Raw genomic sequence first — 27,362 nt, 5'->3', positions numbered from 1 at the left:
GATTCTCCTATCAAAAAATTACAGTAGGAATTTATTAAAAGGGGTACTTTTTGATTTAAAACAAGTTGGCTTTCTGGAGATGCAGAATGTTTGAAGACCACTTCTGTCTCTACTGTATCTGAATATTGACATATTTTGGCATGGTTTGTATCTACTGCACTTGTTCCTCTCTACTTGAAGCTGAAGAGATCAGCGTGTCTGTAGTAATTCTTCTTTCATACCGCCATCTTTTTATTCTGCAGGAATGCAATAAGACAACAGGATGAACAATACTGCACTCTTGGTTGTTTAATGGGAGTGTTCACTTTTCCCTAGCCTTTTTTCTTCCTCTAGCCATGATAGCTATTCACCTGTTCTTCTCCTCATTGCATGGCACATCACTCTGCTAGATTACTAATGTCACTGCTTCCATTTGGCAGAAGCCTAGTCCTGCTTACGTTTCTCAATGTGCAAGAAGAATGGGCTCCATGTATTAGGCTGAAGTGCTGTGTTGGGGTGAGTCATTTAGTGTAGGATGTTTACGTGTCTTCCAGGGCTGTCACCTGGAGCTCCAAACACATGGCAGATCGATAGGGAATGGATGACAGGCTGGATTTCTTACACATGTAGCTTGCAAGCGCCCTGTGTTCCATCAAATTGCCTAAGAGCTGTCTCAGTGATACCTGTGTGCAGGCTATACTCTTACACCAATAGGATCAATGCAAGCTGCACCCTGACATGCTACTCCTGGTTTCCACTGTGTGGTTCAGACAAAATCCCTCTTCCACTCAGTTGCTAAAGGGAGATTTTTCTTTTGATTTTGCAATCATTTTATGGTGCTGAAGGATTTCCCACACCATATCAGAGTGAATCTAACACCAGGGTGGTTTGGGTAGGTGGCAGCCTGATGGTGGTTTTCAGAAAAGTACACACTAGTGACGGTACATGCCTGAACTCACCCTTTCCGTGTTTAAATCTAGCCCTAATAAGCCCAGCCTGTGGGCTGCACGAGGCTCTGAGCTGAAACTACTACCAAGAGCGTCCTCCAGTCCAAGCTTGACAGTTTTTGGAGTTGGACTGTTCATACAGAAGAATAATAAGTGCATTGCTCTAGGTCTCATAATTTGGAACAGAATGCAAAAGTGTGTTTTCTCCACAAACATCTACAACAGAAATAATTTTCTACAGTTTTCCAGGTCTAAAGACAAACTTTGTTAAGCTTTATTTATGTTTCTCCTTTCCATATCAGTTTGTTAATAAAAAATCCATGATGTGCAGAGAAGGTATTGAGAAGTATTCTTGTCAAAGGGAATTTTAGAGGAGATATGTAGAGAGCGGGTATTAATTTTTTTATTTTTTTATTTTTTAATTATGGAAGCATTGGAAAAATTGCCCAAATATACCAATTGAAAAAAAAAAAAGCATGCCTGAAGTATATTAGCTCTGCTCAAAGGCCAGTTTATAAAACACCATCTATTTTATGCAAAGAAAGTTTGCATACACATTCAACACTACAGATACATATATAATAGTGCTGCTGATTTCTATTGCTTTTCATTTCCATTGTTAACAAGACATGAAAATGCATATTTGAGTTTTGTTGACTTCAAAATTACTGGTATCAGGAAAAGACCTCAAATACACAGAGAGGGAACTGAAATCCAATCAAAGCTTTCTGTGGCTTATTACAGTTTTACAGCCCCTAAAAGTGGAAGAGCCTCACTGCCAAATGTGGTAATTCAGTGAGTCAAGCTTGGCATTCTCTTGGGAGAGGAATATACATGATCATATTTAGCTGCATTAATTTTTGCTCTTTTTTTAAAAAAAAAGGGAGATAAAATTCAGGAAATTTTAGCCAAAATTGCTAATGGGGTTTTTTTATGTCTATGTGTCTGTCCCTAAAACGATCCTTACAATGACCCTCAGAAGGGAGGCCATGAACTACACATGGACAAGTCTCCATCAAAACTTGCCTTGCTACAAGGCTACTTCTTCGTAGCTTCAGTCATAGCTCAATTTTAAAGTCTACCAGGAGGACCAAATCCTGCTGACACTGCTTATTTATTGTGGCCAGTAGTATGTGTAGTTTCATGTGGCTTCCTGGGAGTATCATGGGGTTTGTCTGAAGGTTGCTTAGATCTGGCTGTTCTGCGATATCTTTGCTCTAGCTTTCTTGCATATCTGTATTGACTGCCCTCCTAGTGAGCAGTGTCTTCCACAGGGTGTTGTGCTCTTTTTGTTGGCTGTTTATTCTAAGTTAAAACCCCTGAGTGCCAGGGCTGAAAGATCTCGTGGTGGGATATGCAGAAACCAAATAATGGTGAAGCAAGTATAATGTACACCCATAAAACTGTACTCGCAACACGTAGAGCATAATAGTAGGAAACAATAGTAGATACACGGACTACTTGCACTCAATGGAAGTAATGAATGACTAACACTTGTTTTTCATGATCAAATCTTGTGCTCACTAGTTGAAAAAAAGTCCAAATTTTTCATCCCTGCTGTTGCCAGGAGGTGTACCAGGCTGGATTTGGTATGCTCTGAGCATTTGTATCTCTGCACAGCTATGCATATACCAGTCAATTTTATAAATCACAGTGAATTTAAGAGGGGCATATTGTGTATGTGTGCTGTACATATCTGATGTATGTGGACATATTATTCGCAAACAACTCCTGGAGTCATAAAACTTTCCAGGAGGTCCTGAAGCCATTACAGGAAGCAGCTTTAGCTGCCTATTGCCTGTGGTGGTTGTGTAGGCAAGTCAGATGTAGTAAAGAAGATCCTTGTATGTAGCGTATCCCAGCCACCAGTCATTCTCAGGGAAGAGAAATTTGTGGTCACCTCAGACTGAGCTTATGCATCTTTGTATAGCATGCATGCATATGAGGCTTGATTACAATGTTCTTGTTTTTCAGAAACCATTTTGAATTAGATATTACCAGATATTTACAGCAACCTTAACTCACTGGGTCCTTGCAGTACAAACTAAACAGGTCCCAAGTCAGGAGTCTGATAGGATGTTGTCTGCAAGCCTGTAATACAACTCAGCTAAACTTGCTCTCTACTTCTCATTAGCTCTGTACTATTCAATACCAGAATGTGTTCTTGTCAGTATAACTGGGAGAAGAACAATGCCCTGCTCTATTTTCCTGGATTTTGCAGTAGTTCACAGAAAGGCTTCCACTGATGTTTCTGCATAGTGGATCAAGCAGTTGGGATGCCGTGGCTGCAGCAAATGAAAACCCTTTTGAGAAGCTTCAAAAGATCCATGTGTAAAAGAAAGAGTGAGAGTACTTTATGATGGACTTTAACTACAACAAATCTGTTATTTTTCTAGGCTCTCATTCGAACACATGGTCCAAATTCTGCAGCTGTCTGTGACAACTCAAACTGGTTTAAATGGACCTTGTAAATTGTTATTTCTGGTATAAGAATTCAGGAAAAACTGGTAAAGCACCATGTACTTTGTGTAGTAGCACATTGCCTTTCTGCTGTAATGACTCCATGATATAATTGATTTAGCGGTTGAAATACAACATTAAAAACAAATTATTAAATCTTTAATTATGAGCGCTTCATTAGAAAATTAATTTTCTAGTGTCTGTATCAATTGACATAACTCATTAACCCATCTGAGGATCTATATTAGTTATGCTTAACTTACCTGGGTGTATGAGGCAGGAAATCTTTCTCAAGATAAATAAATTATCAAAATACATTTTATAGTCAGTTAATTACAGAGCAAATTACTGAAGCAGCATAGACTTCTTATGTAGTATAATGTAGCCCTACTGATACTCAGGAAACATCCCATCACCTGGTGTTTCTCTGTTCTCAATTATGTCTAAATTCTTGAGAAACTGTATAATGTTGGATTTCTCTCCTGATCAGTCCTGTGCCACCATGAACACTTATCACTTCTAAAGGTCTTTGTGCAGGGTTAACTGCTGTTCAGCAACAGCAAATGTCTGCCCTGCTGGTCAAATGGGCTGACACTACAACATATTTGTCAATCTGCTAAATCTTTTGTCCTCCAGGACATCAGGAAAAGAGGAAACATGACTGTAAATGCTGCAGAAGACTGGAGCCCTGGATGTCAGATTATCTGGCCATAGTAAAAATTAATTCTGGAAGTTAGTTTTGGAGTAATGAAAGGCGGAATTAGCAAATAAATTCTTTGTAGCCTCACAGTGTAGCAGAATCTAATTGTGTGAGTACAGGATTCTGTTCATGAGCAGAGGATTCCCAAGCAACAGCATTTGAAAAACTCAACCATCAGGTGCTTAGCAAATTTTAAATCATACTCCATTTTTTTTCATTTTTTGTTACTGTCATGCAGGCAAAGTCATCTGTTGTATTGTGGTTGAAAATAATATTAAAAACAATTTCATTTTACAGTAAAGAACTTAAAAATTAGCTTATCAGGAGGCATTAAAATATCATCTGTGAGGGGAAAAGCAGCCAAGCATTTGACACATAAAAAACTCTCCCTTCCTGGACAGAAATAATCAACAAAACTGTGTTTTCCCATAGAAACAGATTAAAAAATAGTAATCAAATAACAATGAAATCAAAACTGCTTCAGTGAAAACCTATATTCTCAAGGCTCACTTTCTAACCTGTGAGGGAAACTGTGTGGAGAAGATATGGCTGAAGTATTTCCAAATGGCTGCATAGTGGTCTGACTTTCAGACAGCTGCCAGGCACTAAAGTGCTTGCTAGCAATTTGTGGCAAGTTAGGAGTGGAGCTAAATGGTAAAATGCTTGAATATTTTTGTTACCACTTTGAAGGGCCAGTTTTGTCCTCTACAGAAAGCCTTTGTCCTCAGTGACATGTAAATTAAGATTTGATTGAAGCTCTTAACATCAAATGAAGGTTGTGGAATAGTAAATGGCAATCATCATTGTCTTTGAATATCTGGGCTGTATCTGGGACATCAAGTAAAGAAAGTTCTAGCATTGAGGCTTCAAGGCTCAGCTTGGAGGTAGCATTCAAGAGTTTTCAGTGAAAAAAATTAATTCTCTTCTTTCTTATGCCAGTGTAATCACATCTGAGTGAGTTATAGCACCTTATCCCATGAGTTGATGCAGGTCATTATGCACTTGTGCTGTTTGCCGAGCACTTGTTAAATATTCAAAGGAGCACAGCACATGGGTAGCTCCTGCTGCTGTGTGATTTCTATTAGGTCCTTCTGTGTTGCTTATGGCCAGGTCAGGACGTGTTGAGTACCTCAGAAGATGCACTCTTTCATCCCAAAAATTCTATAGTTGTCAATTTTATGTGATTGCTGAGGCTCAGAAATCTTACCAGAATAAGATAAAGGGCTTTGGCATAATCATTGCTTTTATCTATTAAATGACCCTGCCAGAGGTAATCTGGTGCAGGCAAGGGTGCAGAGCTCTCATTGCTTACCTGCTGCAAAACACAACTTGGTGCATGGCCATGGTCACTCTGGAAGGTGTGACCTCCAGAATATCAGCTACTATAGATGCTGGCCTTGTGTAGATGGAGGCAAGGAGTTTGCTGGGCTTCCTCACTAGGAAACTGTATGTGCAGATGCTCGAGCTTTCTATAGAAGATTATAAGAGAAACTAGTTATTTGGAAATGTAAGCCTAAACTTTTAAGTACCCATGAGGGTATTCTGTTAGGTCACCTCTGAGTGATAGCTCATAGCTAATTCTGAAGAAACCTTCGTGGCTTAAGCACAATATGGAAAAAGGGCCCTCTGCTGAGGCATGAGCATTACTCTCTACAGTGACAGTGAGGGCTAAAAGACTGAGACCTCTTAACCCCTGGGGGGAGCCTACCCTGGATGGTAAATACTTGTACTGCTTTGCAGGAGTTTCTACTGCTTGTCAAGAAGTTTCCCAAATCTATTATGCATACCTGATTTGACATTCTCTCTTCAAACTTGTCTTTCTTATCTCTAGCTGGACTCAAAATGTTGCACAAAAGAATTCTGAATTACAAGTGCTCCCACATTAAATGTAAGATAATGTAAAATATCTTCTGGAAAATACAGTGCTATCTCCCTACCTTATCATAGTCCTTTCACTTTTCCATCCAGTTAATCATTGTTCATTGGAAAAACCTTAATTGATGCTACAGTAATGATGTGCTCTAAAGAGACACTGTGCTTTTCAGGTTCACTGAGATGTTCTGCAACTGGCTTTTCAAAACTGGCTTGAATATTCACAGTGCAGCAGCTGGTGTATTGTTCTTTATAGCCCAAGGTCAATAGATGGGGAAAAAGCTTAATATTTTACTATTTTTCCCCATGCAGTTGGTCTCAGAGAAGTGGCAGCATTTGTGTTTTTCTTCAGTTGAAATGTCAGGGCTGGAGTTCTTTGTTATTCCAGGCTTTATGTCAAATCTAAATTCACAGGAGGCAAATTAAAGTTGGCTCACATGTTTTCCTCAGTATCCCTAAGCCTGGACTGGCCAGGCCATGAGTTCACCACCCCCTCTGTCCATGGTGCTTCCCAGTGTGGATCCGGCAGACGGAGCAGAGTCAGAGCAGAGCCGGCAGCTGTGCGAGACCGAGAGCCCAAGAGGCCAGGCTGGCTCAGGGCTCAGTCCCTGATGTGTGAGTGCCACTGGGGCTCACTGATAGCCCAGCCCAGCGTGACCCCAAGTGCTGCTGTGCTGGCCTGGTGTCCCTTCCTGCCCTCACACACCCTTGGTGACACTGGTGTTGTTGGGGCTCGGCCGACATTGCCGTGCCTCCAGTGCTATGGCACTGCATTCGTGTGTCAAGAAAATGAAGGCTGTATTGGGCATTTTAAGGCATTCTTAGTTAGGAAAGTTAAAGTCATGTGGTGGGACATGGCTGCAATGTGTTTCTCTGGGAGAAGAAGCATTTTATAATGTATAGAGAACAGAATGCAGAGGGAGCCATGTGAAATAACCTGTGGCTTGGTGGCTCAGATGGTCCCCAATGGTGTAAGGGGTGAAAGTTAGTGTTTCTGGTCTAAATCAGAGCCGACAAAGTCTGGCGTACAGGAGGAGCCGCTGGCTTATTTTCAAGCCTTTCTAAGCAAAATTTTTGTCAAACCTCTGTTTAACCTGACTTCTTGTTTAACCCAAGTTCATGTTTGCACTTTTTCCCTGTCATATGCCTGATCATCTCTTTACTTAAGGGACACAACAGCTATGATTCACTCCCTGTGATGCAGCTGGAGTCCCAGTAGCCATGTTACCAGGAAAACAGTTAAAAATCCAAGGGAATTACATTAAAGTCCAACAAGATGACAATTTTAATATGTTTGCTTTCATAGCAGTCCACACAGTGACTGAAAATTATCACTCTGGCCCAAAATATTTGGCTTTCATGACATTAAGCTGAGAAGACTTGGTGTTCTCTAACCCCCAGAACTATTTGAATGACATGAAAGTGTTCCTTTCCAGAGGAGAGTAAACTAAAATCAGGTAACTAGTTCAGTTAGGAACTGTGTGACTGTGCATTAATGCACTAGCAGCACTCTGGATTTTTTTCTCTTGTATTTGAGCTTTCCAAAAGGACAGTGAGTGGGAGGGATACCCATGCACTTTTCCAATATTTTTATGCAGCCTAGAAAGCTTAGGCTTACCAAGGAAATCAGTGATGACAACTGCACATGGTCTGAAAACCAAAGGGGACTCTTGTAACTTCCTCAGAGATCTCTTTTGTTCCAGATAACCAGTGATTCCCTTGCACAAAGTCTCTCAATCAATTTAGGTCCTGCTTTCATCATGCTGGGACTGAGCAGCATTCTTTCCAACCCCGTGAAACTCCCCATTCTCTTCCTTAACAACGTCACCACAATGTGCCTGGCACTAGAATTAACGTGTATTGCACCCTTGGGTTTTTTTTCATGTTTTCTAGCTGTGAGAGCTTGGAGTTGCTCAGATTAGACTCTGAAACCTGCACAGGCTTCAAGTCTGACAGGGTTCAGTACAGGCCCTCAAGTGCTGGCGCCGAGTGACTGTGCAGTGACAGAGCTATTGTGAATGTTGTTTCTGGGTCAGTGAGACAAACCTCATTTCTCTCTTCTTTTAAAAGCTATGAACATGTAAGGCAACTCCATCTGTGAACTTCTGGCAGAATTTTTACACAGTGTATATAATAAATTGTCTGCTTCCTGCTTCAGAGCAATGAGAAGTAACTGAGCAAGTAAAAGTAATCAAGAAGAGGCTGGTCAGTGGCTGTCAGCAGAGAAATGGGCTTTCTTAATGAAGAGCTTTTCAACTAAGAAATGATAATCCTGGTTTTCCTGTAATTTCAGTTATCTGGGCTGTTTTTATGTATTAGTTTTCCAGTGCTGGAAAGCAGGTCTTCATGCCTCTGACTTAGAGGGTTATAAGCTATCTAATACTTTTATAGATACACAGATAAAAGAAATTAATGGCAAATAATTTAAAGGCGATTCACATGAAATGCTTCTCTTCAAGCTAGCCTGTGGCAAAAGGTTTCTGCTGACATTGAGAAGATTTTGCTCAGCCCTGAACTCTACAGCCTGAAAAGAATTAAGGATCTACTAATTTCTTTCCACTGTTTTCAATCATCAATTAAACTGAAAATAAGAGCCATAAATTATGGTGACCTTTGCAATAACTTATCATTTGTGGGATAGAGATGTGAAAGCAGTGCTGTGAAAGCACTGTGAATAATAAAAAATATATTAATAACTTTCTCGGAAACCAGCAAGCAAAGTGTAAATTGCTTTCTCCTTGCTATCAAATTTTCATGTAAGGTACTGTATCATGGAAATTTTCAGTCTTGTTAAGATTCAGATGACCTAAAAATAATGCTAACCCTTCATCTCTGTACTATCATCTCAGCTCACAAATGTGATTTTACTAGATTTAATCAGAATTTTATAATGACTTCTACAGAAAAGAGAGCCTGTTGGTTTTCCCTTGTTGGCCTCTAAAACATACAAGGAATAATGGGTCAATTTGTTGGACTTAAAAATTGCTAAAAATGTAACAACCACAAAAAACACATTCTGCTGGCACACACATTCTCTATTTAATGGAATGATCATTTGTATGGCTCTTCAGCTTGGTTTTTGCAATAAACACCAAGGGAACTGCAGCACCCATATAAATTTTCAGATCGTCATTTTGTAGACCAAAGATCTTCCTTAGTTCATGAGGCAGCTATACCATTTTGTGAGCCTATTTAAAATTTCCCTCCTAAAATTGTCATTTTGGTGAGAACACAGTGAGTTCTTCATGGCCCTTGGCTGCTCTTCACCTCAATGATGCCGTGAAACAACCAGTGAAGATGTGTTTCTTTTGTGCTAGTTGCATGTCTGCTAGAAATACAGTGGAGAGCAGATAGGTACCAGTTATCTGTGTGGGACATGGAGTTCTCCATGTCACTGATTAGTGCTAAATACTCAAGCATGACTTCAAGGTGCAGAGCTTTGAGTCCTGTAGACAATTCCCCATTTTCCTGTTTCCCAAGGACATAGTGAGAAAGTTGTTTTTATGATCACTTGAAAGCTCGAGATACCAGGTGACACTAAGCTTCTAGTTAATCTTTGTTCATCTTTGTATATGCAATACCTTAAACTTCATCTAATTTTGATAGAAGAAGATTTTAAAATCCCCCTTGGGCTAGATCTTTTCCCTTGGCTTCATTTCGCAACTAATGGTGGAAGATGGACTGGAGATCCTTAGTTAATACTTCAACCATTTAATTACTTCGTCAGTGATTTTTTTTCCAGGACAAAGAACTGCTTCTTCAGTTCTCAGAAGAGACCATATTTATCACAATTCTGCAAAACTCACTGCTTTTCAGCAGCTCACAGACAAAAGATATAAACAGCATAAGAAACCTGAATTTTAGTATTTGTTTATCGGTCCTTTGTGCCTTCTTTGATTTGATGCTGTCTGACTGCAAAGACAGTTTTGCAGCTCTTCAGCAGTGATAGTGGGCAAACAGGGAAACATTTCTGACAATTGTCCATCCATGTCAACAGTACAGAGAGAAAACAGATTTCAAACTCAGCATCTAACTCCCTGCAAGTTTGACAAGAGGATTCGGAAGGCCCGTTTTCTTTCCTATATTTTAATTCCTGCTGTTGAGATGGCACTTTGCACTGTGGATGCCAACTTTGGTGTTTGTATGTCATTCATAGTTCCCCAAGGGGAAGCTCACAGGGTGGCTGCATCCAGATGGGTCTGCCAAATAATCCTGGCTACTCAGCAGGGTGCCACCTTCTGTGAAGTGACAAGGACCTAAAGAGATGAAGAGGGAAAGCAGTGTGAGTCCATCCCAGGAGGTGGAGATGCAAGTCCTTTCTCTGTTTAAATTGTCCTTGAAGGGAAAGTGCAGATGAAGCTGCACCATGAAGCAGATGTTCGGATCGTGGTGTCGGATGAATGCTGCTCTTTTTAAGGTCAGTTTTACCTCTTGACACAGCCCAAAGGTGCATGTAGCTGTCAATTGTTTCTTTTGAAAATTTGTTCTGCTTCAGTGAGTTGGAGAAATTCCTTGTTCTAGCAAAGTCCCAAAATAACAGATGGCTCATATGTCAGGCATCAGCAAATCCTGAAGTTGTGGGCATGACCCCTGTCCATGTCCTGTTGAAAAATGTGCTTCTCGACAGGATTAGGGTTTTCTGTAACAAGAACAAAAGTGTAAGTTCCACTCGCTTATAACATACTGTTGTTGGATTTTAAAGCTGAGTTCTCCAAAAGTAATGGAGATTTAGTGCTCTTCATTATGTTTTAGAAAACATTTGTGCTGAGAAATTGTAAAATCCTGAGTGCTCAGTTAATGAGGCTGGGCAAAGCTACACTGTGTTTTCTTTAAGCATTTGAGCCTTCATCATCCATATAAGTGAAAGTGTTGTAAGTGATTTTGGGTGACAGCAGGACTAAGGGCATATGGCTTGAGGCTGACATCTTGTCAGACTGCTATGAACCCGTATTTTGGGTCAGCATGGAGGATGACACCATATTTTGATTGAAATGAAACAGGTCCTGCAGGTATTAGGATAACTTGCAGTCAAAACCAGGTCAGGTTTACTTTTTGTTTTGTTTTGTTTTTGTAAGTGTCTGCAGCCCCATAGATAATGAACTTTTTGATAGTTATCAGCATGAAAATGCACTTGGCAATAGTATTTTCACCAGTTTTCATTAAGGTTTCACACTCATCCGACATTTCTAAAGAGAGGCTTTATGATTGAATATGAGAGCAAGAATACTGACGAAAGAACAGCCTTTAAAAAGTGACAGGAATCAAGTTGACATTAAACCTTGTGTTTATGCAGCATCTCCTAACCAGAGTGTTCCCTGAGATTTGGGGAGTTTTTTGAGCTGTTCTGTTTGCCACTGCTTCTTCATCACAAGTTGCTCCAGCTGGTTCTCAGTGCTCAGTCCTGCTGCACAGTAATCAGAGCCAGGGAATGGAGCTGGGCTTCCCATGCTGAGGATGCTTCCCGACTATCTAGCCAAGGAGTAGGGTAATTGTGAAGTATGCTGACAAAGCAGATGGGGGCCAAGGTGGGTTAATAGGGGTTAATGCTATAGCTGATGGCTGAGGGAGGCACAAGGAATTTTGTATTGATTCTGGAGCTGTTGGCAAGGTTTCTTTCGATACATATTTTTCTCATGTAATCCCATGCTCTGACATGCTGGTTTGATGTATCATCTCAATAATGTGGGAAGATAGGGAAATTCAGTAAAATGGCTATATTTCAGTACTATATCTGTCAAGGGAAGGATGTCAGTCAATCACAGGCTGGAAAAAGCCAACTATGTCTTATCTGTGTCAGACTGAAATTTTTAATGTCCCTGTGAAGATCTGTGCCTCCATTTTCTGGCACTTTACTCCCTTGAGCAGCCACATATTTGACTGCAAGTGTAAATCTTGATGTATTTCACAGTGAAGAATCCTTTCCAGCAGAAAGGGAGAGATGAGGTGAAACAATAACAGAAACTTCAGTTACTGCCTGGGATCTGCTGGACCAATGAAGCAATTAAAATGATGCTATTGAATTGACAGTTTTTACACAAGGAATGAGTTCAGGAGATTGCTGTGTCTATGAAAAAGATTTAAAACCATTAATTTAAATATTTTAATTAATGGGTCTGCAGAAGCACTAGTTCATGAGATGACCACTGTTCTGAAGTGAATCAGAACACTTCACTTAGAAGAAGTCTCAGGAATGTCTCAGTGAACTTATTAGTCATCATTATCCGACATAAGAAATATTTCTACTTGTAGCAGTAATAGTGATTTGGAGTTATACTGATTGCTAGTGGAGAGAACAAAAACTTTTTGAGATAGGCCAGCATCTGAATGAAGGTGGCTGGTATCCTTTCTCATCTTATATTACTTTTATTATTCTCTGCATGACTGATGTCAAACCCATCATTTTTAGGTAGCCTATGCAAATTTATTAGGAATGAATATGTATGTAAGGTTGCTTTCTTTCCTTTTTGTGACGGTCTCCTCCTGGCATAGTCAGAGCACATTGACACAGCTGTGTGAGAAGGCAGCAATTGTAACACTGGTTTGCATCTATTCCATGAGTGGTAGCATTTGTTTGATGATTAGCTAAAGGATTTTGGCTGTCAGAGCTGTCAATCTGACACCTTTGATGAGCACTAAAATAAATCTGTTCTACCAGGAACTGTTCATTTTTCGACCTGCTTTTGATTTGCTTTACTCTTTGTGTCCTTGCTGATAACTACTAGAGAGGCTAATGCATTATAAACTCTGAAAAGTGAAGCAAGCGGCTGTCATTTTTTGCACAACAGATGTTCCTGATCAGGAATCAGACAAAGGATCTCATCACTCTTCCTCTGAGCAATTTAATTTGTCTGTTCCATGGCACACCAGCCACCTCCTATCTAGTCACTGATGTGCCCAAGTCCTACTTCATTTCAGGATCAGTTCCTTTAATCTTACAGAATTATTAAGTTTTTTTCTGGGCCAGGGCAAAGAGAGTAGAAAAAAGGAAATTGCTTCATTGCTTATGTTGTCACCAATGATGCATCATAATGAAAAATAACAGACACCTATTTCAAAAATAGGAAACCCAAGTACTACATCTTAAGAGAACTAGAAAGTAATCTTTAAGCACTTTTTTTTTTAAAGAAATATAGGTTTAATAATGTTTCTTTAGAAGTTTTAAGGCTTCAAGGTAGGAATAAACAGTGTGTAACCCATTGGATTCTTGTGATGCAACTAAGCAGGATGGAAAAATTTATATATTTTAAAGGAAAACTGTTGCTGTGGATCCAGTTCTCCACTCTTTAATCATGCAAATTATCTGAAATGAGTAATTACTGACAGTGTTACTCTCTTTTCCATTTAGTTTGATGAGACTGTATCACTCTGCTGCTGTTTTGTAGTGATGGAGGGGTACTGCTGGAGATGTAAATTCTGTAGTTTATTTCCCAGTTATTCTGATAAAGACTTGCTGGAAGGATAGGCAAGGGAAGGTGGTCTTGTGTTTGTGGTCAGCTCAGCACAGAAAGGGCAGCTGCTGCTGACAGTACATACAGAACTGTCCATGGCCACAGTCCCAGCTGTCAGTCCTGATAAATAAGCAAAGTGTATTTCAGGAGCTCATGGTTGTCCATCACTGGTAGAAGGAGAAGCAACTCATTTGACCTCTTTTTGATTTGACAGGTTGACAGGACAGAAGTGATTCGAACCTGTATAAATCCTGTCTTCTCCAAGCTGTTCACAGTGGACTTCTATTTTGAAGAGGTGCAGCGATTGCGGTTTGAGGTCCATGACATTAGCAGCAATCACAATGGGCTGAAGGAAGCAGATTTCCTTGGTGGCATGGAGTGCACGCTTGGGCAAGTAAGTGTCAGTGCCATTTTCCTCCTTGTTGCTCGTTTTTTGTATATATATGAAATATGTTCTTTGCTGAGTGACTGATGGGTGAGATTTGTGGCAAAATTCTTAATTGGTGCTTTGAATGGGATAATTGAGAACTTCTGCTGGTTTGTTTGACTGCTGTAGTACAGCTTCAAGTCAGACAGTGCCTATAGGAAATGGAAGCCCATGCTCATTGGGCATTGGAAATTAGACTGATTTTGAAGAAAGTTATTGTTCCTAAAATTGCATGGGATTTAAAGCAAGTTCCAAGTCCAAAAAACACTTAGAAATACACTTTATTCACATAGGGTTGTGCCTGGTGATGTGGCAAATAGAGAGATAGGGTTGGATTCATCTCCCTGACTCTCAATCATCCAAAAGTTAGGTGTCTAGACTAAGTTACTCTTCTGATTTCCATCTTTAGTTGAATGGAGAGAAATAGACAGTTCCAACTGTTGATTGATTCTGCCTGACACCTATCCTAGATTAGGATAAATTGTCTTCAGGAGATACCTGTCTTTCCTCATCATTTGTCAACAGAGTCTAGACAGCTGGCTATGGGGAGATACTTAACTGTTTTGCTTAATAAATTTAAGGGTGATGAGTCTACCCACAAGATCAATATCTAGCTATCATCATAGCAAACTCTGTGGTGAATTCCCACATTGCTGACTGGTGGCACACTGCAGTGTCCTGGGCATAATTATTTCAGACTGCCAGAGTTTTTGTCATGCAGGGTTTCATAGCACAGATTTCTGCTCTGTCCATAATGGCAATGCCAAATTTCACTGAGCTGAGTGTAAGTTTGTTCTCCATGCTGTGTGCCAAGAGCAGGAAGTGCTTTTGTTTAGATTTTGCTTTGCAGTGCTTCCACATAAGTTTGTATTATGAACAAGACAGGGTGTCATGGAAGATGCTGCAAAGCTTTGGTTCCCTGTTTTCTCACCTTTTATTGCTCATCACTCAGCTCCAGCACACAGGAATCGCTTTGATTTTCTTCCCACAGCTATTAGGCCAAACATGCTGGACGAGGAAAAGTCCTCTCAACAAGATAAATAATATGAAATATATATAATTACTAAATTGGAAGCTCAAAATAAAGATGTTAATATTTAGGATATTTACAGTGCACTATAAAGTCTGTTCCTTTTGACAGAGTTCTTGTGGTCTTGATCAATGAAAATAAGCTATCCTATAAAACCAAGGGGAATGGGAAACAAAGCAAAATGTTATTATAATGTTCTTCTTGCTTAATTGGCTTGAAAAAGAAGGGGGCAACTGTCACTGCTGCTGCCTGTAGCATATATATCTTTAAAATTATTTGATCACTATAAATAGCACACAACTCGGTTGTTTGCAATGTAATTTTAATGGTAACCAAGAAAAAATAACTGTGAATCCTGTTCACAGTAATGTATTTGGAGGACTCTGATCTAATATTTAGTCTTTTTTTTTTTTTTTTTTGTGCTATTCCTTCTTCCCCCTTTTCTAGTTTTTTGCCTTTATAGTATTTAAAACTGATTTAGGAAATTCCAGACTAGTAGCACTGGAATTGTCATCCAAGTCAAGCCTTTATGAAGACTCCAAAGTTGACAATTGTACAGCACAGGCTGTATATGTGGAGCTTACACTCTTGCTTAGCTCTATGGTGCAATTAACAGCATTCTTTTAATGATGATAATAGACCCATGGCTTCTCTTGAGACAATTTTGACATGAATTTGTGGTCTACATCATTTTAATGCCTGAATAAAACAGAATTTTTGTAAGAGCGTGTGTCAGCCTCCCAGCTCACTTTCCCAGTGCAAATAGGTCTTACTGAGAAATCCAGCAAGGCTGTAGATTTTTAGGCATAATCTGAAAGACTGACGCCCTTCCCACCCCCCATAGAAGTGCCAACTTCTATTACTCTCTTCTAGGTAACAGTTGACGTCTAAGAGATTCGGTGCTACCTATACCTGTTTATAGATCATCACTTAGATGTGTGGCAAACCTGCATGTTTACCCAAAACATTCTTCTATTACCCAAGTAATTCTTCTATCAAAATCAAAATTAGTGTTAATAATAAATGCTGAGAAAGACAATAGCACGGTTATATAGTAAGCTCACAGAGAGGAGTGAATTTTATCTTTATTCTGATCTCAGTCATACATGTAGCCTACCAATAGGTACGAGTTTGTCAGAAATTTGGGGTCCTGGATATGAATGATAAAAGAATGCATTCCTTTGGAAAGTTTCAATAATCTCCTTCCAAATGCTCTAATAAATTTGTGTTCCATGAGAGTGATGAGGGCAGTGACTTATAGGCTGTTAGATCCTAAGCCATATACTGTCTAGAGACATCCCACTGGATTTTCTTGTAGATTTATTATTATTTTCTTGTAAGATTTATTTATACTGCTCTTGACAGGACAAGACAATACTGTGCCACTGGTAAAATACTGTGGTTAGCAACATCCTGGCATGCAGTCAGTCGTACCTGGATGTGAAGAGCAGATTAATCAACAGGAATTTCTTATGCTGCAACATTTTAAACATGGTAGAACAAATGGTTGTGGGTAGATACCTGATGAGTGTAATTACATAAATGTCAACGTGCTAAATAGAAACATTTCCTCAAAGCTATTTGTTTTGTCCATCACACTCAAAAGTTTCCCTTCCAGACAAAACAAGAGCAGATTATCTCTTGAACGGTTTGACAGGAACAGGCTTAACATGAGGTGTTTAGGAGGGATTTTTGTGTGTGTGTTTTTAAGAACTAAAAATCTGTTCCTTGCACTGAGAAAGGCTCTTTCTACATTACAGTCTCCCAGTTTCTTGAGTTCATGGTAATGTGCAGATTGGCAGAAAATTAACAAATATGTTCTCTACAGTCGGAATGATAAGCAGATCAAACAAACCCTAAAATATTAGAGAAGGTAGGAAAGTTGTAAGTGTAAACAAATTTATCCCAGTTAGCAGCATAATCTTAAAATATGGTCTGCAATTACATGTAGTTTATAAAACTGAGTTTTTCAAGGAACTTCACATTAAGAGAATGCACCATACTCCAAGCAGTTGTTTGTGTTGTACTGTTTAAATAAAGTGACATTGTTAAATGGTAGCTTTAAGGTGCATAACTAAAAAATGTAATTTTTTAAAATATGGTATTTTTAAGAATTTTTAATTAAATTTCTAATTAAATGCATAAAGCCAATACCTAATAATACCCATTTTTACAGTCATATGGTAGCTATTTAATCAAGGCAGCTGTACCATGTTTTGCTTGTAACCTCACAAAGATTATTCTTAATTGGGAGCGTATTTGTGAAATTAGATTAATAGAATCCCAGCAGGGTTTGGTTGAAGAGGTCCTTAAAGACCATCTAATTCCAACTCCATGGGAAAGGACACCTTCTACTCAACCATGTTTCTCCAAGCTTCATCCAGCCTGGCATTGAACACTTCCAGCAATGGGGCACCCATAATTCTTCTGGGCAGTCTGTTTAGTGCTTCACTACCCTCACAGGGAAATTACTTCCTAATATCTAGTATAAATCTACACTCTTTCAGTTTAAAGACATCAGCCCTTGTCTTGTCATTCCATACCCTTGTAAAAAGTCCCTCTGCAGCTCTATTTTAGCTCCCTTTAGGTACGGGAAGGTGCTGTAGGCTCTCCCCAGAACCTTCTCTTCTCTAGGCTGAACAACCCCAACTGTCTTAGCCTGTCTCCACAAGGAGAGGTGTTCCACCCCTCTGACCCCCTCTTCATGGCTCTCCGCTGGAGACCCAAAACTGGATGCATGGCTCTTGGTAGTGTCTCTGGAGCAAATCCTTAGTGGGCTTTACTTGAAGTACGACACGAGGAAGTGGCATAGACATTTTGGAGTGTGTACTCCTCCTGTTCTTATCATAAAGTAATTTAAGTGAGGAGGGATCACTGGGGTCTCCAGTTCAATCTGCTGCTCAAAACAGGTTAAAGCAGGCTGCTTAGGGGCTTCTCCAGCCCAGTCTTGAATGTTTCCAAGGACGGAGTTATCACACCATCTCTGGGCTTTGTCCCAGTGTTTGGCACCCTCACAATAGTGATGGCTTCCTGTGCGTAAGCAGAGGCATAGTGAACCCCCACTCCCACATCATGTGGAAACATTTGCAATTACTTTTAGTAGCCTTCAAGTGGCAAGAAAAATCCTGAATTTTCAAAGTAAGAATAACCAGAGTAGGTATGGCTTAGTTTTGCTGGTCTTGCTTAGAGAGGAAGGCAGTAATATCAACCTTCTTGAGCTGCTGCTGTAAATAACAGCTCTCATTGTCTGGAGCGGGAGTGTTGGGGTAGAGCAGTGGTTTGGCATTGTGCTTTCTGCTTCAGCAGAAATGGCTTGGGATGCTCCATCAGGCTGTGTGTCTGCCCACTAATCTTCTGACTCTTTGATTCACTCTAAATAGTTGCTGTTCTTTGCATAGGCAGTGGCAAGCAGGGGCACCCATACACAGCTTTGTAGTGATAAGCAATGAAATCACAACCAGTAGTATTTTAATTGCCATCTTGGGCCACCATTCTATAAAGGTGACCTCTTGCTTTCTTACAGGTGCTTTAGATACTATGAATCAGTTCATGCCACATCATGGTTTTACAGATGTCTGTAACTTTGGAGAGTAGATTCTTCCCTCTTTGTTTTTCTCTTTCCATTTCCCTGTGCCTAGGTAATATGTTGAGGCACTCCACTCACCTAGGATAATCATTTCTAGCGGAATCCTCACCTAGTCTCTGAGGGTTTTGTACTTCTGTTGCTTTTTGGTTGCTGACAAAATCTGTAATTGTTTTGAGTGTCAGGAGATAGACTGATTTCTGTTTAATGTGTCAGGGTTTTATGTACATGAAATAAAGCAATGGGGAAAAAATATTAAATGGAAAAGCACAGTCAGAAAATTAACAGTCTGGTTTTCATGGTATTCAACTAGGATAGTGTGGTGGTTTGACCTTGGCTGTGGTGCATGGTATGAAATTTGGTTTTTTTGGGGACGGCTGGCCTCCCAGGATCTTGCCCACCCACAGTTCCTTGATGATGTTGAGAGACAGCGCTGATGCTGTGCCTGCCCTGCTCAGCAGTCACCAAACCCTGGCGTGTTATCCATACCTTTCCAGGTACCAATGCACAGCACAGACCCGCTGTTGAAAATGAATCTAAAACAGACAGCAAAACCCCAGTTCTGTTTATGTTTGTGCCTTCATATGTCATGAGCTTCCAAAGCTCTCTTATTGGAATAATTCAGATTTATATTCCATAAACTTTATAGAACATTGAAATTACATCATACAGGACAGAAAGGGTTCAAACCTGCTAATAACCAAAGTTAATTTCTTAACCACACAGTAATTATCAGGTGGGTGGCTTAGAAAGACTTTTTTCCTCTGAAGTTTCACCCAGAAAAAGAACCCAGTCGGTTCTTTAAGAGCTCACAAAATCTATTCAATGAATAGCCATTTTCTAATGAGAACTAAACAAATATTGCCAAGACTTTCTTAACTACTGCTCAAATGTGTATGCAACACCATTTAATTATGGAAACCAGTAAAGTTTTTATTTCCTAAATGCTGTGAACCACCCCAGCTCTGTGAGTTGGGTTATTCTCTGACATATTTTGTGGGAATAGCCTTTGTGGCTTTTCTTCCATTACTTGCTGTGGCTGGTTTTTGCTATTTTCAAATTTGGGATTTTATCCCTTCTTTCAATGTATAGAATTGATTATGTTAAAATATTGTTACTCCCTTATTTGTTCCACTAGTAGCAGAAGAAAGCTGCAGAGATGTAATCTTTCCATGTCAAGAACATTTTCAAAGATTATTCTGAGATTTAATATTACCCATACACATATCTGTGTACAAATTACATTGAAAATCTTCCTTCTCAGTAAAGAATATAATTGTTTCTTGTGTGTTTTTCATAATATATGCCATTAGCAGATTATGCACTTGAAAAAGCTGACTGATTATTAGTTCCATTTCAGCCATTGCAAATCCCCTTGCTCTTGAATTAGAGAAAGGCTAAAAGAGTCATGATTGCACCTGAATTAATTACACTGAAACAGTTTGCATGAGAATATTTGTTTAATAGACTGTGGACTGATTCTGTGGTGCAAAAGACACAGGTTTTTTAATTCCTAAATCTCATTAGATTTCTGTGTGCCTCCTTAGGTATCTAGGTACCTTTAAATACTTGGCCTTTGATCTCCTCCAAATGAAGTTGCTCAATTCATTAGTGGGATGAATAATGTACTTTATTAGATGTGAATGTCATTTTCTACCAGTGCTGACTCAGAGCAGAAGGAAATAATGAATGCAGCACTCTCCCTAACTTTGCCTAACCCTTTCAGAATCTCTGTTATCCCCAAGAAACTCTTGGTTTCCCAATGCATGATCTCTGAAGCTGTAAGATTTTCTAGATTAATCTTGCCACAGTTAATAGAATTTCTTGTACAGTTTGTACTGCTTTGTTTTCACATGCTTTATCTTTTTGTATGAATTACTGTAGCAGTCTTTAGAAGAGTAATTAAAATTTAGTTTGCTATTATAATGAGATATTATTGTGACTATTTCTAAAAGGGCTGCTACTCTACACACTAATTAAATTCAAAGACCTTTTAAGCTATTGATATTTCCTGTAATGACATTATGCCTCTTGTGATAGGCATATCTTTTTTTCTCAGTGTTCTGATTGACTATTTTCAGGTACAAATCTTTAACAAAGACAGGGAGAGGTACAATTCAGTTGTAAATAGACTCTGAGCTGAACAATATTATAGCAAACAGATCTTGAAGAGTGATGCATATGGTACAAAAAGAATCATATGTACAGAAAGTATGATTATAGCACTAAAACTGGCTCTACAAAGGAGCAAGAATTCTGTGAGCAATTAGACAGAATGCAACTTTCATTACTGTGGGCCTATACATCTGAACTGGATCACTTAAAGGGATTTCTCAGTATCTGTTACTTATTCCCCAAAGCTATTTTTTTTCATGACAGTAGAATACAGTCTGACATTTACATAACATTTGGTCTCCCTTCATACTGAAATGTGGTATGCTTGGTGCATCTGCAACTGTGTGCCACCATCCTGGAAAACTATTTGGTGGGTTCGAAAACAGCTGGGGGATAGATAGTGAGATAAACACAAGCGCATCAGAGTTGTATAAATCTTGCTTTGTCACAAGCCAGGCTGAAGAGGAATGCATGAAGGAGAGAGTTTTTACACTGTGAGGCAGAGATACTTCTGCTGCCTGTGCTTAAAAGTGGTCATTCATTATTCACCTACACAAGTGAAATGCCATTAAGGTCTGACATTATATTTGTGAGTGTTTAGAGGCTTACAGTATCTGACTTGAATGGACTAATATTTTAATTTATAAGATTTAGAATATATTTTACAAGTGTTAAATCTTCAATCATTTGTCTAGTCACTTTAGGTGCATCATTCCACTCTCAGCTATATCACAAAAGTATTGCTGTCCTTCATTTGGGAGACTTTGTAGCAGTGAAAAAGGTGCTTTAAAGGTTGTAGTTTTATACTAGAAGGGAAGAGCTTAAGAGAGGATGTAGCATAACTGGCAAATACTTTTGATATGGTTATGTCTCAAGTGTTATGTACCACAGGATTCTTCTTTTGTTGTGCATCAAGGGTTAAAAGGATTTTGTGAATACAGTCAAGTTATTTTGACTGTATATGCTAAAATCGCCACTCAAACTTGGCAATATAGCAGTTGTTAGTTTTAATAGTTACCTATTAAACTGCTATTGTCTCAACCTGTGAGTTTTTATCTCTGTTACTCTTCTGATTCTCTCTTGTATCTCACTGGGGTGGAGTAAAGCAGTGACTGTGTGAGGCTTGGCGGCTGGCTGGGCTTAAGCCACAATGCAAGGGTTGGTGCAAGATTTTAGACATGTTTTTTTGAAAGAGTATGATTGCTGCTTTTCTTTCCTTGATATATCAACATGGTTCTAGAGGATACTGTTAGAAAAACACTCTGTTTCTCTATGTACCACTGCTGTTTGGTGGGAAATTGCTTCTCCAGCCTTAAAGTGTGTTTACCACCAAGGGCTCTGCACTTAAATATATTTGATCATGAATATTCAGTCTGCGAAAAAGGCATTTGGATAAAGGAAAATTTGCTACTAAACTATGACTAGGTGTTCTTTGCAGTCCTGAAAAGAGTTAGGTTGGCTAGAAGAAAGTTGAGCAACTATGAAATTATATATAGCAGGAATAACACGTATGGGAGAAGAATTAATACAGATGTGCTAGGAAATAAAAGTTATTTATTTGGCTATCCTTGCTAGCAAGGAGAGATACAAAGACTTCTTCATGTTACCTTGAAGTTGTATACTGTTGTGATTGAGGGAAATTTGTGCTTCATCTCTGTGTAAATAACTAAATTTGGGGTTCCTGTAAGAAAGTCCAGTGTACAGAAAAGGACAGTCCAAATAAAGAATTTGAGACACTTGACCTCTGGCTCAGGGTGGCACCTTGCAAAGCTAAATCAATGTTGTTGGAATAACTTGGTTAAAAAACTGTATTGAACTTGTTGGCTCGATTTATGAGCATTGGGAATTCTGCATATTAATGAAAGTTTTCCCTATGTTTGGTTAAGAAAGGACCACCTAGAGAAAGACATTTTAAAAGTTTCTTAAACAAGTCATTATATTTCACTGCTCATCTTACACAGTGCTGATTAGTCACGACTCAGGCACAGGAGATAGGAAACCTTCATCAGAGTCCTTTTCTCTGAGTGATTGCTGAGCAATGCTCAGTACACAGCTGGTGTCAGTGCCTTGGTGCTTTTATCTAGAGTCTCGCATCTGTTCATACTTTTTAAGTAATAAAGAAAAAAAAGTGCAAAGCCTCTTTTAGCTATTTTAAATTGGAAACAGAATCAAATGGAGATATAAGTCCAGATTTCTCTTCAACAATATTGAGCATCTGTCCTTAACCTATAAGAGCTTGCATGTAATAAGGAAAATTAAGATAATCTTCAAGGGAATTTCTCACTCCCATCTTACCACAGGACTGACATCCCTTATCACTTCAGACCAGAAATCTAGCTGAGATGATGTTCTGTTGAGATGATTGCATATGTGATAATTAGGAATAACTTCATGTGCATATGCTCCCTCTCAGAAACATTTCCACCTCATGCAAACATATTAGTATGACATTTTTCCTGGACATGTGGTGCTCTTAGGCCACAACTGGGTAGTAGTTTGTATGTAGCTGAAAATGAAGTTGACTTCACTTCTCTTAGTCTCGCCTTTTATACCTCTGAGATCTGGCCCTTGTACAAGTTCCCCACACTGAGCACTAAAAAGGATTGTTGTTGTTTAACCCCAGCTGGCAACTAAAGCACCAGGCAGCTTCTCACTTACACCTCCTTTGCCCTGTGCCTGCCACTGTGGGGAGGAGAATCAGAAAGAAAAGGTGAAGTTCATGGCTTGAGATAAAAACAGTTTAATAATTAAATGAAAATAAAATTTTGTTATTATTATAACAACAGCTGAAATTAAAAGGAGAAAGAAAGAAAGAAAAAAAATAAAACCCAAGAGAAAGAAGTGATGCATAGTATAATCACCACCTGTTGACTGATGCCCAGCCCATCCATTAGCAAATCAGCAGCTCTCAGCCAAGTCTCCCCAGTGTATATACTGAGCATGGCAGTCTATGGTATGAAATATATTTTTGGCTAGTTCAGGTCAGCCATCTTCCCTCCTGGCTATCTTCCCTCCTGGCTTTTTGTGCACCTCCTCCCTGGCAGAGCATGGGGAATTGAAAATCCTTGATATGGAGTAAGCACTACTTGGCAACAACTACAACATCAGTGTGTTATCAACATTACTCTCATACTAAATCCAAAACACAGCACTGTACCAGCTACTAAGAAGAAAATTAACTCTATTCCAGCATGAACAAGGATGGTTTTTTACATCCATTTGCTGACTGGTAGGTCATGTGTTAATAAAATATTTCTGAAAATACATGTTCTCGAAATGTAATGAGGTTTTCTCAGGCTGAACTGGGTTCTACTATTTGTGTTCTAGAAAGAAGAAAGACGTTTACTTTCTGCACTTCTTCACATGAGTTTTGGAAAAACCCTTTTTTTTTCTCTGGAGCAGAAGTTTTAAATTGCAATGTTTTAAAGTCAGAGTCAAGCCAAAGACTCCTGACAAAAGAAAGGCCTGTAGTCAATTACCTTCTTGTAAGACATTTTGCCAGCTCAGCTGTCTCTGTAACTCTGAACTAAGACTAATGCTTGCTAGTCCCTCAAGTTATCATTGTTTAGGACTTGCTGTCTGAAAATCGGGTCAGCAAATGCTTTCTATAATAATGTTCAGAAGAAGATTTGCATTGAGACGTTAACAAAAATATGATAGGTAATTGATGGCAGGTTCCCTAGAAGTGGTTCTTTAAACCAGTACGACCCATTTTGTACAGTGCATGAAAAAAAAAGTCAAATTACTGCTATGGAAAACAGACTCCTTTACAGTTATTGCAATTACAATTACAATTTGAGGCAACGATGTTGGCACATTGTTGCCAGATGGAGGACTGGTTTTAGTGGCCACTTAATTAACAACTGGTAAATACTTGCACCCAAATACACATATTTACATATGCAGAGTGCTTACTGTGTCAGAACAATGCTTCTGGCTTAGAGAGTGAGTATCATTAATGCAGCCTACTAATGAGCACGTCAGAATAAATTATCCTTTCTGGAACTTTGAGCTGTCTATCTGCCACCTGCACAGGAGCTCCCAAGCTGTGCAATGCCTCGTGAAAGCTGTGACCCTTTGGAAAGCAGCAAAGGGAGCTGCAAAAGTTTGGGTAGCTCAGGAGGAGAGTGCCTCCTGTCCCTAAAAAGGCTACTCTAGGACAGGTTCCTACCCAAGTTCTATCTCATATCATAGCTATGTATATGTAAGAAATCTGAAAAGGTTTCTGGTGGACAATAACCACAACTTTCAGTAGAAAAGCTTAATGTATTTTACAAAGTTGCCTGAGCATCTTTGTTCATAGAGATAAATGGGCTCTGCTCCCCAGCTGCCATAATTAATTGTCTGGCTGGTACAGATCCCATAATTTAATTCTATGTTAAGAATAATCTGTCATATTTCTGTAGTACCTCCTATCTGAGAATCTCAAACAAGATTTTTTTTTAATTGCACCTCACAGTTCGCAGGAGTGCAATGATTTCTACTTGAACCTATCTAGCTGCCTTTTATCTTTAAGAAGGTAAATGTAGGAATGACTTGTAGGGTCACTGCAAACAGTATTTCCAAGATTCTAGGGAAGCAAAATAACTGCCTAAATCCTAGCAATACTGTCATCTTACTTGTAGTCCTATCTGTTGTTGCCACTGACCAACACTAGAGTTGAAATCCAAAAAACTGGAAAATTGAGTGAGATGCTGGCAACAGAACATCGTTATGGAAGGCAGTCCAAAAAGGGGTGTTAAATTATTCATTTAAGTAATAGACAGCTGCAAAAAAATGCAGCTGGCAATCTGAACATTAGTTCACAGTATGAACATTAGTTCACTATTATGAACATTAGTTAACAGTATCATGGTGTTCTTACAATAAGGCAAATGTAGTTCTGGAGTGTGTCAGCCTTGCAATGAGAAGCTCTTGCTTCTCAGGGGAAGGACCAAGGCTATTATGCCTCATTTTAAGCATTAATCTAAGAGTGTATAAGAGCCACTCCATGAAGGCTCATCAGAGAATAAAGAGAATGGTTTGAGGGCTAGGAAATTTGGTCAAGAAGGAAAAATAGGACAAACTCAGCTTACGTAGTAAAGAAGACTGTGGGGAGTTGATAAGTCTTCAGATACAAAGATCGCCTGAAAAAGGGAAAAAGATTGTTTTACCTATTCATGGAGCATTAGATAGAAATAATGGACTTAAACTGCAGAGAATCTGATTAGCTGTTAAGAAAATATATTGACATAAGGATAATGGATACAATAAATTTTCAGAGGAGAGTGTTTCTCTTTAGGTTCTTTAGGAACTGATTAGACATACCCCTGTCAGGTATAGCTGCAATAGGAACAAGAAACTGGTCACAGTGATTCCAGATGTGCTGTACTGTCATTTGCTGGTTCTCCTGTCTCACATTTAATTCCTGTTTAAAACTTGCTTCTGTCTTGCTGCTTCTATTACAACTGTAGCTGAGGATAATCTGAGGTGCAGCTTTTGATTTTCTGTTCAATTCCAAATTGATGGGCAGGACAAATATGTTTCCCCCCACTGATGTTAGGCTAAATTGTGCATCCTATTCACTCCTGTTTCACAGCACATTTTTTGGCTAGCTGTGACTTTACATTACTCAGAGCATTGCAGCTCTGGCCATTACCTACTGTTGTGGCTTATTGCTGAAATTTGTATGATGCCCAGGACTCTCATGCAGGGTATAGAACTCTCCTTTTCACTTGGTGACTTCCTTGCTTTTACAACTAATATATTGGCATATTTTCCAGAGATGTCTATTTGTGGATCATTTAGATCAGCTGTCTGGAAGAAATTGTCCAAGTGCTGTTGGATATGGAAAGGTGGAAAGGAGTACTTCTTGTATAAAAGCCACATTCAAGAACCTCTTGAATGTTTTTCTTAGACTATAATCTTTTGCTCACTATCTGCACAGCACTATTGTTACTACAGTTTTGTCAGATTACATATAATACTGTGACTTCTAGGCAGTGTTTTGATTTACCTTTACATTTGTCTACATTTTGAAGTTTTCTACTTAATAAATAAATTAATATACCGTTAGCTTTACTGGTGACTAATACACTGGAACATTACTGTAGCTTAGCAGTTCTGCATTATTGTAAGGTTTATTCCTTTTCTAATACTTTTATTGGTCTGGTTTTAAATGTTTCAAAATCATAACAGGATGCTAGTTATTGTTGATATGGCAGATAAAATCTTTTTGTCAGTGTCCCTCTGATGCCATTCATTTGAAGTATAATTACAATTTGGTTAATAACCAAGTTCATTTATAATGCTGAGTTCTAGGGGAAGTTTGGTATGTGGTAAGTGAAGGAGACAATTTTGGGACTGAAATATGGGACAGCTTGCTTGCTTCTGCCCTTAATTTAGAATTGCTGATATTTTGAGGTAAAATAAATTCTTTCTCATTGTAAATGGACTTCAGTTTCCAGTAAAAATTAATGAGTTGAGTTTTGGAGGTATGTCTGATAGATTTGCTGTTTACAGCTCCCTTCTTATTGTCATTTTAGGCCAGTTAAACCTTACTTCTGTCCTCTGTCACCATCACTGCAATACTTGAGGAAAATCTACGTGTTTCTCACTATTCTGTTCAATGCAGTGAATTCTGTTCTCCCCATTCTACTTTACCCCAAATGCTTTTTTTGTCCTTCCATTGCATCCTGTGCAGGCTTCCTGGGGGGCCTTTCTTGTTTGTTGTGGTCTTACTGTGTTAACTCTGATCATGGATTGAGAAAGTATCTTGATAGAAAAGGGAAAAACAGAAAGAAAGCAACATGAAACTGAAAT

The 27,362-nt window shown here is 39.0% G+C and overlaps 1 protein-coding gene across 3 annotated transcripts in view; it reads left to right on the top strand.

Moving 5' to 3' along the window:
* CPNE4 (copine 4) overlaps positions 1–27,362 on the top strand; it is a 224,586-nt gene that overhangs the window by 100,890 nt on the left and 96,334 nt on the right. For all 3 annotated transcript variants that reach the window (XM_072925796.1, XM_012571621.5, XM_030265082.4), the window contains one exon: positions 13,621–13,800. In XM_072925796.1, the coding sequence (XP_072781897.1) occupies positions 13,780–13,800 (21 nt within the window). In that variant the 5' untranslated portion in view covers positions 13,621–13,779. The remainder of the gene's footprint in view (positions 1–13,620; positions 13,801–27,362) is intronic.

This window comes from Taeniopygia guttata, chromosome 2 (genome assembly GCF_048771995.1).
Source record: "Taeniopygia guttata chromosome 2, bTaeGut7.mat, whole genome shotgun sequence".
Classification (NCBI taxonomy): domain Eukaryota; kingdom Metazoa; phylum Chordata; class Aves; order Passeriformes; family Estrildidae; genus Taeniopygia; species Taeniopygia guttata.
The sequence above is the reverse complement of the archived record's forward strand: the minus strand, read 5'-3'. Positions and strand labels throughout refer to the sequence as shown.